At 38.0% G+C, this 14,058-nt stretch overlaps 2 protein-coding genes across 2 annotated transcripts; both read right to left on the bottom strand.

Moving 5' to 3' along the window:
• Nucleotides 1-1,783: 1,783 nt before the first annotated feature.
• Nucleotides 1,784-8,080, bottom strand: LOC410614 (tubulin alpha chain). Its single transcript, XM_394092.7, has 8 exons — nt 7,804-8,080; nt 7,474-7,718; nt 7,172-7,399; nt 6,834-7,092; nt 6,582-6,734; nt 5,860-6,217; nt 2,360-5,766; nt 1,784-2,197 (listed from the first exon to the last, which is right to left on the bottom strand). The coding sequence occupies exons 1-6, from the start codon at nt 7,975-7,977 to the stop codon at nt 5,960-5,962; spliced, it is 1,317 nt and encodes a 438-aa protein (XP_394092.3). The 5' UTR covers nt 7,978-8,080; the 3' UTR covers nt 1,784-2,197; nt 2,360-5,766; nt 5,860-5,959.
• A 270-nt stretch (nt 8,081-8,350) lies between these two features.
• LOC102656905 (nuclear receptor-binding factor 2) lies at nt 8,351-10,281 on the bottom strand. The gene is made up of 3 exons (XM_006563425.3): nt 10,150-10,281; nt 9,580-9,857; nt 8,351-9,505 (listed from the first exon to the last, which is right to left on the bottom strand). Exons 1-3 carry the CDS (start codon nt 10,171-10,173, stop codon nt 9,040-9,042), a joined length of 768 nt encoding a protein of 255 aa, XP_006563488.2. The 5' UTR covers nt 10,174-10,281; the 3' UTR covers nt 8,351-9,039.
• Between the last annotated feature and the right edge of the window lie 3,777 nt (nt 10,282-14,058).

Raw genomic sequence — 14,058 nt, 5'->3', positions numbered from 1 at the left:
AACGACGAATTGGAGGATCGAGGAAATTTTTTCGGACGAAAATTTGTCCACTCGCGATAATTTTAAATGAAATTTCGAATAATTTCTAATTAATGATGGAAATTTGAAGAAATTTAAAATTTAATTGGAAATGACAAACGTATTGGAGGATTTTTTCGGACGAAAATTTGTTCACTCATGATATGATATTTTTTCAATGATAATTTTAAATGAGATTTCGAATAATTTATAATTAATGATGGAAATTTGAAGAAATTTGGAAGAATTAATTGGAAACATTGTTGGATGAAAATTTGTAGTTTGGGTTTATCAGGGATTGCACGGGATAGATTAATCGGAATTTCCAAAGAAAACAAATTGTTCGTAGATCAAACTCTAAAGGGTAGTCTCAAACCCTTCACCCAATCCAATCGTGACATTTTAGCTTATTTTTTTTCTCCCTCCCTATTTTCGACAATATTTTGTCCTGCATGATTCTTGCATCGTTCTTGCATCATTCTTGCGTCAATTGAATCCTATCCACCGGATATCCGGTTGTCAAGCATGTTATAACCATGTATCTTCGCTTATTATTTTCATTCTCGATTTTTCTATTCCATCTATTTACTTCGATATCGATTGACCTGTTTAATTAATGAATACAAAATAATCTGTATATACATTTTTTTTCCTTCTTGCTTCTCCAAAGGTTATCAACCGAGGAATGAAACGGATGGAGAGGAGAGTTTCGAGACTCGTCGAGTCTCCAGACGGATGTTTAGGGAAACCCTGTCCGTGCTGGCAACGAACGTGCGTCGAATGTCGGAGACCTTGACCCGCAACCAACATTCCTTTTCTTTTATCTCGCGTAGCAGAACGTTTCGTTCGATTCGTTGTTATCGCGTGCAGCAACAAGGGCGTTGCAACTTTGTCAACCCAATTTCTTTCTCGCCAACATTATTACCTGCGCGCAATCTTCTGCCGTATTTGAATAATTTGTTGATCAAAGGAATACAATTATCGATAACGCGAGAGAAAGAAGTAATGGAAATTATTCGAAATAATAACTTGCTGGAACGAAGATTTTGAACGGATGGAGAAAAGCTTTTCGTTTTCCATTCGAGAGATTGTTCATATTCGTTGGAGAGTGAGGCGCATCTGATATCATGTATCTTGGCGCACGATGCACACGCGTGATTGTACAATTTTCTTCCGATGGTGTGATAAAAAGTGAGACTGTGGGACGCGAATAAGCAACGGAGAATCTATCGTTTGAGAAGATTTGTTTTCTCTTTTTTTTAATTCTTGCCAAATGCGACGTGTAAGTAACAAGAAACTGGAAGACATTGTCTCATTGTTAAATTTATCGAAAGACGGAAATGATCGAGGCAGAAAAAGGAAAGCAACGAATCGTTAACCGTTGATTATTCATGGTAATTTAAATACAAAAAAAAGATCCGCGAAAAATCTCGTGACGCAAACGCGGTTTGGCCTTATTTCAAAGTTCAAGTATGAAAGCTCGGAAGGGAGCACGCTAGGTTCACCTAGACGACGTCGATAATCTCGTGCGCGTCATTATAATTATTATTATTATTATTGTTATTATTATTTCCACGATACACTCACGCTTGACTCTAGGGATTGCTGAACGGGAATGCTGTGAACGTGATCGTATTTGAAAAATTAAGGAGAGGAGAGAGAAAGAAAAGGAAAAGAGATAAATCGATAGATCGATCGAGCGAGAATTCGAGCAAACGTTTCGTGACGTCTCGTTTGTTGTTGGACGGAAGAAATAAGAATAAGATTAATGATAAAGAAAATAAATACGTATATTTTATAGCTAAGCTTAAATCAACTAACCAACTCTCTTTTTACCAATTTACAAATAATTAATATTAACTTAAACTTATACTTTAAACAGCTATGTACAATGCGTCGACCCCTCTTCCCCCCCACCCCACCCGGTTTCTTTGGTTCAGCGTCATGTTGGAACAACGGTCGTTCAATGATTTCTATGATTGAAGATGTCCTTGGGTATTGGTTCCATGTGGGATTGGCCCTCGAACGCGGAAGTGGAGGATGGCGCCGGTTTCGGAGGGCCTTGGAACATGCAGGTCTTCGCCGTCTTCAACAAGCGACCGTTGCTCGCCGTTCGCCAGTAAACCGTGCGAACCGCTTGCTTCCCAGCTACGTAGCTTACTGCTCCGCCGATCAGCATCTGGCAAAAAAAAAAGGAGTAGAATATAATTAGAATATAATTAGAAGGAGAATTGAACAATGAAAATGAAATGAAAATGAAATTCGAGAAAATTAAATTAAATTCTTAAAAACGTGATAAGAAGTAACAATTTCGTATTCTCTAAAAAGCGGAGATGCTCACCTTTGTTTGGCTGAAAATTGGTTTTACAAGTTGGAGTTCTCGAGGTGTGCAGTTGTTGGCTGGTTGAAATAAGTTGGAGAGAATTGTCTCGCTCTACCTCTGTGCAGTAAGAATCGTTTGAGGAGAAAAGCTGAACTGACGAACCGGCCTTCTCTGGTGGATAATTTATACGATAAAGACTACGTCACGGGTTCTCGCGATAACAGCGAGTCGGCGTCATTCACACCGTGATCGCCGAATCCTGGAACAACCGTGGCCGAGTGGTGGGAAGGAGCGGTGCTCGGTTTCTCAGAAGTGGACAAGTTTAAGATAAACAATCGATCTGCTCTTTGACTGATCCATCGATATTTGCTCGTGATCGACGCTTCCCTTGCTCTCGCGTGTATCGATAAATATTGGACGATCTTTTTTTCGAAACGATTCGAAATGGATGGATCCGAAATACACGACCAAAAGTCGTGATTAAAAGAAACGAAAATGACGGTTAATTATGCTAATGCGATCGAATATTGTTATCGGGAATGTTAGTAAATAGAATCGCGATAACGCGACCTTGAGTTCATTTCCTCGAAAAGTAAAAAGAAAAAATGCTCGATTATTCGAAACGATTTGTATCGAAATCTGCTTTTCTTTTTTCTTTTTACGCTTGGATGAGAATTAAAGATTTCGTCGAAGAAGATCTTTTATCTCGTATCGTAGATGATAATTTCTTGGAGTTTTGTGTGGAGAGATCGGTGTTCAATTGTTCATTGTCAAACTAACCAACACAGAGGAATGTTAATAAGCATAAAGCCAGGGTGAATAATACTCGAGCTCGATTCATAAATCATCGTTACGATATACCTTCGTATAAATCATCGAACAATTTTCCCCCGATCGTTTTAACGCGCTCGTGGAAAATTATATATTGACGCAGTCGTATATATCGTTAAAAAAATAGCCTCTCTGTCAGGAGAGATAACATTTCGCATCTTTCAAAGATGTACTTTGTCTCTGATCACAATTAATATACGTGTACATATATACATATACACATATATATATATATGTTCTTCCTGGATCTTCTTCAGCGTGTTAATAATGAAAACGACGTCTTGTTCGTAACGACAGCCGTTGCGTCTGGTCTAACTGGGAAGAGAAAAGTGGAAAAAAATGTTGGAGAAGAGTCGGTCGTGTCTAAATTTGTGAGCGGGAAACGATAAGAAAGGTCGAAAATAATTTTCCTCGTCGAAAATACACGGATCGTAATCGTTATGTAAATTTACTAAAATACTTCTTGTACATCCGTTCAAATCAATCACGTTTCCACGTTTTCTAGATTCTGTGGTGGGAAAGATAACTTGGAAAACACATCTCGTTTATCGTTTAATAATTACACGCGCCACGATCGTAAAATTAGTCATTGACTCGAGATTAACACGTAAAATCGTTACGATTGTGTATTCCGATCACGTGATCGGGATATGTGCAAAAAAATCGATATTTTTTTCTTTTCTTTTTTTTTTTTTTTAAGAGATCTTTATTTTTATCCCATTTCGTATCCACGAGAGAAATCCATGGATCAATCTCTCTTCTAATTCGTTTACGATGCTCGAGTGTGCAATTATCGGTGTTAATTGTTGATACTACGTATCGGTATTTAATCCATTTCTATCGTACGAGTTTTCTTCTTAATTGTCTTTACGATACGTCTTACGATTCATCCTATAAAATCATCATTTTTCTATCTATACGCGCTTTACGGAGATAATATATTTTTGTTTTTTTGCTCGAAACGTGCTTTTTTTAACGTTAATCTTCGATAAGAGGATAAAAATTGCAATGGAAAATTATTGGAATATTGAGGGAGGAAATGGGGGGAATATCTCGAATTCCTCTTTACATTTTTCCGCGTATTATTATGAAGTTGGAAGGAAGGTTATTTCGAATAAAAATTTTCGAGGAATTAATATACGTGCATAGATGCGCACATTTCGAAAATATTCATTTCACGAAAGAAAGAATCCCGAGGGGGATAAAATATTTATAAGAACGATCTCGTTTCTACGCTCTTGTTGTTATCCGATCGTACTTCTTGAAAAAGAAAGGAACGAAAGAAGAGATCGTTCCATGGAAAATTTAATTCGATGAAACGAAGGAAAGAAATCAAGTTCATTGGGGCCATTCAACGCTACGTAATTGAAAAAATAAAATAGAAGGAAAAAGAAAAAAACGAAGAAAAACGATGCGTGTAAACGCGTGCAAAGACTCGATGCAATCGTGCATGGCCGAGAGAGAAAGAGAGAGAAAAAGAAACAGAGGGAGGGAGACGGTCAATATGATTCACGTGAAACTTTCGTGGCGTCGCGGAGGGAAGTGGAGAGGGGACGACGTGATCGAGATAGACGATCGTCGATTTCGATAAAAGCGGAGCTCGTGCCACGCTTCTTCCTTCTCCTATCTGTCTGCCATTCCCATTAATAACCGATCCGTGTTTACAGAGATGTACGTACATAACGAAACCAAGGTTGGACGGATAAAAAAAAATCGGAGGGGAGTACGCAACGAGAGGTGTACAATGTGCAATTGCGTTGGAGGAAAATTATGTAATGCGTAAATGAACTTCTTCTTATGTACACACTTCGTGTCGAGAGCAATGCGTGAACGATAAGGTTTTTCGAGTGGTTATATCTTCGTTGGGGATCCTTCGTCCGATTATTCGCCGCCGATCGGGACGCGTTTATCGTGTTCGCGTTATCGGTTTACACGAGTTTCTCGATCGAAATCGAGTTTTTTCGATATCGATCTGGTTGGAACGAAAGGAAATGTCGAATTGGATCACGATGAAAAGAAAGGAATTAGTTTATTTTGAGGGAGTAGGGAAGAAAAAAAGGGAAGATTTTTATTGTATTGTATTGAAATCGGTATATTTTTTTTTGTCACGTTTTATACATTTTATAGCCGCGATATAATAATAAGGGTGTTGTTGCTCCTCCCGTTATAATACAACTCAGGATTTTCCTGTTTATTTTCTCGGAATTCTTAATAATTCTTGGAAGATAACGAAGATAAATGACCGATTATATCCAGAACAAAGCGGATGACAGCGAATGATATCGCCAGGGGGATACCAATCACCCGATACCGCTTATCATTACCACGTCGTTTACATGAATACAACAAGGCCTAATTTTGTTATATACGCTTGCTCGATAGTGTGGAACATGCAGGTATCCGCACGTACGGATCGAAAAGTGCGTGATTCCTTATCGATGGTGTCTTGGTACGCCCAAATGTAACAGTGAAAGTCAATATTACACGATCGCGTTGTACCCACACGTTGGTGCCAACGAGTCTACCACTGGCTGTCCCCCTTATCTTCGCGCGATTCTTTCTTATCTCGTGCAATCACGCTCTCTTCTCCTCCTCTGAAATAATAGAAATAAATCAAACGCTCCTTCAACCGTTGTACCACGGTTGCAGCAAATATATGAAAAATTCTTTGTGTCTCTATTTACTACCTTTCGTTGAAACAAAGACCGCAAATATCATCTTTTTGTCCCGCACGCAAGAGAAATATCATTGGATTGGAAATTCTCGAGCAAAGAATCTTGAGAAGAATCATTTCTCTATCTCTTTGTAATCATTGATCAGAGTCATCATGTCCTCCCGCGCCTCTTTGAAAAAATCCTCCTCCATGCCCTCCCCTATGTAATGATGAAAGAAAGCTCTTTTCTGGTACATCAAGTCGTACTTCCGGGTGAGCATCGACCATCTGTGTCTCATAGCTGTGTTGTTGCTGATCATCACCACTGTCCTGTTCGATTTTGCCAGATCACCGCCAGGGACGGTCGTGGTTGGCTGATAATTAATACCTACCTACGAATGCATTTGTTTCTCTTTTTTCTTTTTTCCAATAAATTGCTAAAACTATTTCGTATCAAGTTCTGTTTACACGGAGAATCGTTTATTTTCATAACGTAAGACTAAACAGTTGAACTCGTTCGAGAAGAGAAAAACTTACATTATCTGCTCGACGGTTCAACGTACCGCCACTTTTTTCCACAGTGTTGGAAATATATCAACACGGAAATCTAGCAATTTTGCTGCATCATTTCAATATATTTCCATCTTCGCGTACTATTTGTCGTTTCAAAATGGAAAATTATACGCGAAAGAAAAAAAGGAAGGAAAAATATATGCGTAATCGTAAATAAGCGAAATCGTAAATAATAATACGTACTTTGAACCCGGTCGGAGCCCAAGTGACGAAACGAATAGACTTTGCCCCTTTCAGTGACGCGATCGTTCTGTTAACGTCATTTGCGGACACATCTCCACGATAGAGTAAACAACAACTGGTGTAAGCTCCGGTGCGTGGATCGATCGACAACATCTAAAAAATTAATTGAAAAATTGATAAGAAAAGAAAAACGATGATACGAAACCGTTGCCTTTTGAAAAAAAAAAAAGCATGCAAATATTTCTGCTCCACCTGATTCGAAGGTATGAAACAATCGTTGGTGATCCTCTGGGTGGTGATTTCAGCGTACAATCCCCTTCTGGGAGAGATGAGGGGGGCGTACGTAGTCAAGGAGAAATGAATTCTTGGATAAGGTACCAGATTAGTTTGCAATTCTTGGAGGCTAACGTTCACAGCCCCCTCGAACCTCATCGAAGCCGTGATGCTGGATGTGATTTGAGCCAACAGTCGATTTAAATTGGTGAAAGTTGGATCGTTTACGTCCAAATTGCTGTTTGGGGAACGATAAAAATAAATAACACGACGATAAATCAAACTTAAATATTTTTTTCTACTATTTCGTTCGATACCTGGCACAAATGTTGTACAGGGCTTCGTTGTCGACGAGGAAGGAACAGTCCACGTGATCCAACGAAGCATGGGTGGAGAATAACGCGTTGTACGGTTCCACGATGACTGCGGATATGTTGGGGGACGGATAAATAACAAAATCGAGGGTGATCGTTTTCGGATAATCCGCCGATAATTGTTGAAGCAGCAAGGAGGCAAAACCGCTTCCGGTACCACCGCTTATCGATCTATAATTCGTAATAAAATTGATCGAGCTATTTATAGAATCGTAATTTCTAATTCAAAATTCGTTAAAAATTACCTGAATACGATGAATCCAGCTGGCTTCGAGCACGCTTCCCATATCTTGGAGATACGGCTCAATACGAGGGGAATCGCCTCTCTACCGATGCTGTGGTAACCCCTCGCGTAATTGTTGGACGCGTCCTGTTTTCCGGTGACCAACGAGTCCGGGCTGAACAGTTGCTTGTAGTCGCCCGTTTTAATCTCGTCGATCACGCTTGGCTCCAGATCAATGATCATCGTTCGAGGGGTCAGTTTTCTTACCTGAAAAAAAAAAAAAAAAATATGAATAGATCCTTTGGATCGAGTCCAACGATACCTCTATCGTGTATAAATAATACTTGCTCACTTGCGATTCTGAAAAGAAGGCGCACATAGTAGGATCCGTTGGGTAATAACCTTGGCGAAGACAGCCATTGGGAGATATGCCGTGTTCCAGACAGAATAATTCCCAACAGGCGTTTGCTAATTGGGTGCCAGCCTGCCCTATGAAAATTGTTATTATTTCACTTGATCCATCCATTGCTCAACCATATTCCGAATTATAAATTTCCAATGGATTCCCATTTGGGACGAACGAACGGTAACACTGCATCGTTTGAATATCGTGAGATAATCGCACCAAAAATTTTGATCATTATTTTTTCTATAATTTTTTTTCTCTTCTCTTTTTTTTTTTTTCCTTTTTTTTTCCCTTTTTTTTGTATGCTATTCACGTATCATTTTTGTACATTTGTCAAAGTGGCGAATTTAGAAGATATTGAATTTGTTCGTTTATCGGGCCAAGAGCGTCAAATTTTTCATCGTATCGATAACGTTAAAACGTTTGACGTTTATCGAGAGATCTTCGAGCGAAAATATCAACAGTTCGTAATAAGAAATCGTAGTTTCGTAGATTCGGTACATTGTTTTTTATTGCGCAACATTACATGTTTTTCAAATAACAATGTTTTTCAAAAAAACATACCACTGCATATTCGAGAGTTCAACTTCTAGAACAAACCGAAACACGGAAATTGCAACGATATTGCGGATTAACAACGGTTAGGTATATAGTTTTACAACTTTGTACAATTCCAGGATGTAAACGTATGTAACTTATTGTACTATTTTCTGCCTCTATCTACAAACATCTAATAATAAATGGCAGTATTTTAATCGATAAATCAACTGCTTTATTATTCACATACATATATATATAGACGCATTTGATATTGCAAATTTCACTCATAAACTAAATACAGGATTCTTCTTTTTTTTTTTTTTTTAATTTTTTTTATATCGCTTCTAACTGATATGTATTTTGATCCCTTTGAACGATACTAAACGAACAAGAATAAGTACGCTATTCGTCAGTGTGATTATATAATTATTTTTTATCAAGGTTATAAAATATTATATTTATAGCACACTTAAACTTTAAAATTCTGCGGTAAGAAATTGAATACTGCAGCAATATTCGCGTTAATCTTTGTACTATTACAGATCTGATTTCATATATATATACATATATATATATATATTGTTTTTATATCTTATTTGATGAAAAAATTCAATAAAAAAATCACACTCATCACATAATACTTTATGTCGACGTGAAGTCAAAGAGAGGCATTTCTAGAGGAGTTAAAGGTGGCAGAGGTGCAAGCCTTAAAGCATTGTCTAATCTACTTTCATCATTAAGGTTAGCGGCGTGAAGTTGTTCGGTCAATTGTCTCACTTCTTCTTCTTTTGCCTCCAGTTGGTTTAGCAAACTACCAACTAGACAACGCAATTGGCAATTAGCTGTTTTCAATTCCTCGATAACAGTACTAGCATCCTTTGGATATTTAAAAGCTTTTTCTTCGCTATTAGGTAATGAGATTAAAGTCAAAAGGCTGTCCTGCTCTTCGATTGTTCTATATATAGCTTGCCGTAGAGATCCATCAAATTTATCACTTGTAAATTCAGATGTATCCTTTTCAACTTGTTTAGATACTTGTTTGCTAAGAATTTCTTTTCTTTGGTTTTCCAATGTGGCTTTGTACTCTTCGTATTGAGCTTGTTTCATTCTAGGATAAGAATTTTCATAAACAATTACGATTTCGTATTTTATAAAAAAATAAGGATTATTTTTATTACTCACCTAACTACAGCAGCTTGTCTTTTGTGATAATCACATTGAAGAGCAAGGGATTCCAAAGTAATAAACGATTGAAAAGAAGAGATTACAAATGGTGGTGTAAATGGTGTGAATGGTGGTGGTTGACTAGATAAACGGGAAGTTTTCAAATTAAAAAAATTAGATTCGAGTTGTACATGTGCTTCTTCTAAGAGACTGGCTACTGTTTCGTGACACTCGGCTGCTTCTTCGAAACGACCTTCTTGCAACAATGCATCTGCTCTTCTTTGTTTTTCGTGTGCCTTTCGTAGAAAAGAATAATATCAATATTTGTACAAAGAAATCTAAGAAATAAGAACAAATAGTATTAAAAAAAATTCTCGAAAATTAACATTTGACATTCGATAATTCAATATCAATACGACGTAACTTGCACAGTCGCATGTTTTTGTAAAATCGAATTCAGTAACTTACACAAAGAAACACTGTACATGGTAAAGAACGTTCGTTTATATATTAATTAACATATAACGAAGATAAAATTGTCGGTTGTGCATAATGATAAGACGTATAAGAAAGCACGAAGACACTTACCGCGTTTAGGATTGAAGTCTCCATAGTTGATCAGCTGATCGAATAACAGAACAAAAACAGAGAGGCAACATGTGGGTTATTTTCTATTATGGCGAACAATGATGTTTGTACCGATCGAGTATGAAAATCCGCCCCCTCTAATCGCGATCGATGAAATTACATTTTATAATTTTTAGAAATAAGACACGAATTTGAGATTTCCAAATCTAAAGATTAAAGATTTTCATTCGATTAAATTGGATACACGTTACAAATTAAAAATGAAATAAAAAAAGGAATGAAAAGGACAACATCAAATTTCAAGCAATATAGTAAGGATATACAGATTATTAGAATAATTTAAAAATTTTGAAGAATTTTTAATAACTTTTTGAAATTATAAAAAACTTTTTTAGTGAAAAATATAAAAAACTTCTTATTCTAACAAGTAATATTAAAAAATAAAGTAGAGTACATCATTACCGATTTCTGATAACAATAACTTTACATATATTGTTATTTTTTATTATTACTAGATGGCATTGTTATACAAGCGATATAAAATTAGTTATAAAAGTGATGACAAAAATTTAAAATCAAAGTAAATATAGGCAGAAATGATCTGTATTGATATTTTAATTAAATTTTTATAAAGTAAAATTATAAAATAAAATACTCGTATCGTGTAAAATTATACAACATGTAAAATTATACAACGATTACATCAGTCAAACGTTAATCGATATTTCGAATGCAAAAAAATGTATCGGATATCAAGTTATCATTTATTAATAGTGGTATTACAGTGATCCTTGACAAGTTTTACATACGTACGTTGAAAAAAAACATCATTAAACGCTAAAACAGCTTTGCAATCACGGAATCCTAGTCACACAAGAGTCGAAAAGGAATTGAGCGTGGGCGTGAACCCAATGCCTTTATAGGAATCACGAGAATCAACGTGGAAACTTAATTATTCGAACTATCAGATATGTATGTGTGTAGTTTCGTCGAGTGTTTCATCTATTAGAAAATAACGTTGACCTCATCTCTTCCGATGGAGCACGAAAAATTTCTCGGCCTCTTTAAAGAATGCCTCGTGATCAATCTAAACGATGATCGACGATCATCGATTTTGACGTGAAATTGAGTCAATTAATATTATGGATCTATCACGGGTATTAGAATATGTATATATAAAAAAATAGAAAGAACTAGGGTAACCCGTGTCATTTGAATTCGAGTAGGTGTAATCTTACAATACTTAATCTTGATTGAATCATTAAAAACGAATCATGAACCCATGACATTAAATCGATTAGCATAAATTTTCATCGAGACCGAGAACAAATTTGCCATGTAAATAGCCGATTGCGTTCTCTATTAAACAAGAATACCATATACGGTGCTAGAAAAACAGTGAATTTTTACGGTCTACTGGCTCGAATTAGTAAGATCCTCCCGTCTGTTTCCTTACGGCATCAAGCAAATTAGCGCCCGATTAGTGAGCGAACCCCTTGGGAGCCGAAAAAAATTCTCACGGTGTATCGAGAGGAGTTGGTGAGAAAGTAAAGAAAGAAACGTTTCAAGGTGATACGACAACGTAACTTTTATTTATTTAAAAAAAAAAGAGAAGAGGAAAAAAAAAATAAACCGTGTTAACAACGAACAACGGATTCACGAAAAACTGCGTCTGCGACGAATCTTTGCGCATAGGTTGCGCGCATGCGCCACAAGGCGAAACGCCAACAATTAATGGCGTGCGCGGTTTTCGGAATCGAAACGTTATCGTTTCCGTTTCGTTGAAAGCTCGAATATTACACAACCCAGTGCGGAGAGTAAAAGGTACACGAGCACACTGGTATACGCTCACAAACGCGGGGAATATATCTGGCGTCGATGTTACGCAACCGTATAATCCTAGATTACGGCAATTACATTTTTGCCCGCAGTGCACTTCCATCCGAATCATATATGGAGGCGCTACCCTATCGGATAGCCATCGGGCGCGAGCGATCTGGCATGCGCGGCCGTTCTCGTGAATGGGCACGGCTCGTGGACCAAGCGGCGGCCGTATGAATGAAATAGTAAATATAATTGACAGAAGGGCAGGCGTGGGCAGGCCAGTCAGAACAGGCAAGCAGAAACAGGCGGAACGAGGTGCAAGACGGGAACGGCGCGGCGTTTTATACGCGGCAGGCGTAGGATCGAGGTCATCACCTTTCTATCATCCGAAGAGCCTAGATAGTATTTTTTTATCTCTGTTCCTTTTTTTTTTTTCCTATCTCACGCGTTTCGACATGTTTTCAGATATATCCTTGGTACTATTTATGCGGTAATCGTTACAAATTAATGCCTTCCACACAGGGCATTTTAGTGACACGATTTTCCAGTTATATCTTTTTATATATATCTATATATATATATGAAAGAAGAGGGACGTTGAAACACATTGTACATGAATTATTCATATTATCAACAGAAATATGATTTTAACACGAGGAGCAATTAACGAAGAATCATGTAACGTATATGCGTCGTAAAAATTTCATTAGTCCATTACCGTTAAATCGTTAAAATTAAATGTTGCAACGTTGGCAGGAGACGTTGGCGCGGCATTAATTAATTTATATTATATCCGGAAACGGAAGAATCGCCGAGAGAAATTTCTATTTTTATTAAGCCCATATATATATATATACATATATATGGTAAGTAGGAATCCCTGTAGGTCCTGGTACCTCAAAACATTACGTGACGATGAGGACAGATCCGTCCTCGGCCGCGGGTACTGGCTGTTGTGGAGAACATTGAAGGAGAGCTGCGCCAGTTCTTGGCCGGTCGGTCTGCCTTTTCTCTCTCTCTCTCTCTCTCTCTCTCTCTCTCTCTCTCTCTCTCTCCTTCCTCCCTTCTCCCCTGGACCCCCTTCTCCGCGGAGTCGTCGAGTGACGACCAAAGACGGTAGGAAGGTACGGTTTCCGGTCGCCCACGCGACAACCTAGCCGGAGCTCTCTCGCGTCAGGCAGCGCCGTTGTGAAAATCCTCTCGATTCAGGTGTCCGGATAGCGCTCACGAAGTGGTAAACCTGGCGCAACACCCTGCCACCGTGGTGGGGGGGGGGCAGAAACCGGCCAAAATGGAGAACAATTTGTAGATTTATATTCCATCTATTCGATCGTCGTTCTCTTAAACCTTTTCGCGTTTCTTTCGTCGCCAGTGCATATAACGTACATATCGGCCAATAACTTTGTCATTACTTTTCTTATTTGGATACAAATTCTCTAGATCGAGAGATGGAATTTCAAAATCTTCGAATTTTTCATTTCTTCGAAATGAAATGAAACGAACGATAAACTTTCCTTTCGTCCGTTCGCTTTCCAATTCGATTATCTAACGATTAATTATTATCACGTTTTTAGTGTCAGCCAAGTGGATGGAAAGAAAGAGAGAGCGGTAAGCCAGGGGGTTGATTCGAATCATTGTGAATCGAATGCGTGGCCCGTTATTGGCCCGTTAACGGATCGGATTCGGAGGATTAATGATAGGTTTCATGCTCATTTTCGTTCATTGTCGATATACTAATCGATTACGGGACCGAACGCACGAGTTCCATTAGTTAAGATCGGAATAAATTTCGGGTGAAAGTGGTCTAGGGCCCCGAGAAAGGGCCCGATCGATCCTGCCGCTGATAAATTTACCTGTCAATTAAGCTTCGTTTCAATTTTCGTTCGGCATCGGAGAAAATAAGTTTGGACATCACCGTCGTTTGGGATCTGACAAACCGTAATTAAAACCTCTCGTGTATCTCGTGGATTGATTCATCCACAGCGTTTCAACGAATATCGAACAGCGCGTCTTCGACTTCTTTTACGAGGAAGCTCGTCGTAATTCTCGAATGGCGTGAAGTAGAGAGAGAGCTTAATTAACAGT

Source organism: Apis mellifera, linkage group LG15 (genome assembly GCF_003254395.2).
Source record: "Apis mellifera strain DH4 linkage group LG15, Amel_HAv3.1, whole genome shotgun sequence".
NCBI classification, from domain to species: domain Eukaryota; kingdom Metazoa; phylum Arthropoda; class Insecta; order Hymenoptera; family Apidae; genus Apis; species Apis mellifera.
The sequence above is the reverse complement of the archived record's forward strand: the minus strand, read 5'-3'. Positions and strand labels throughout refer to the sequence as shown.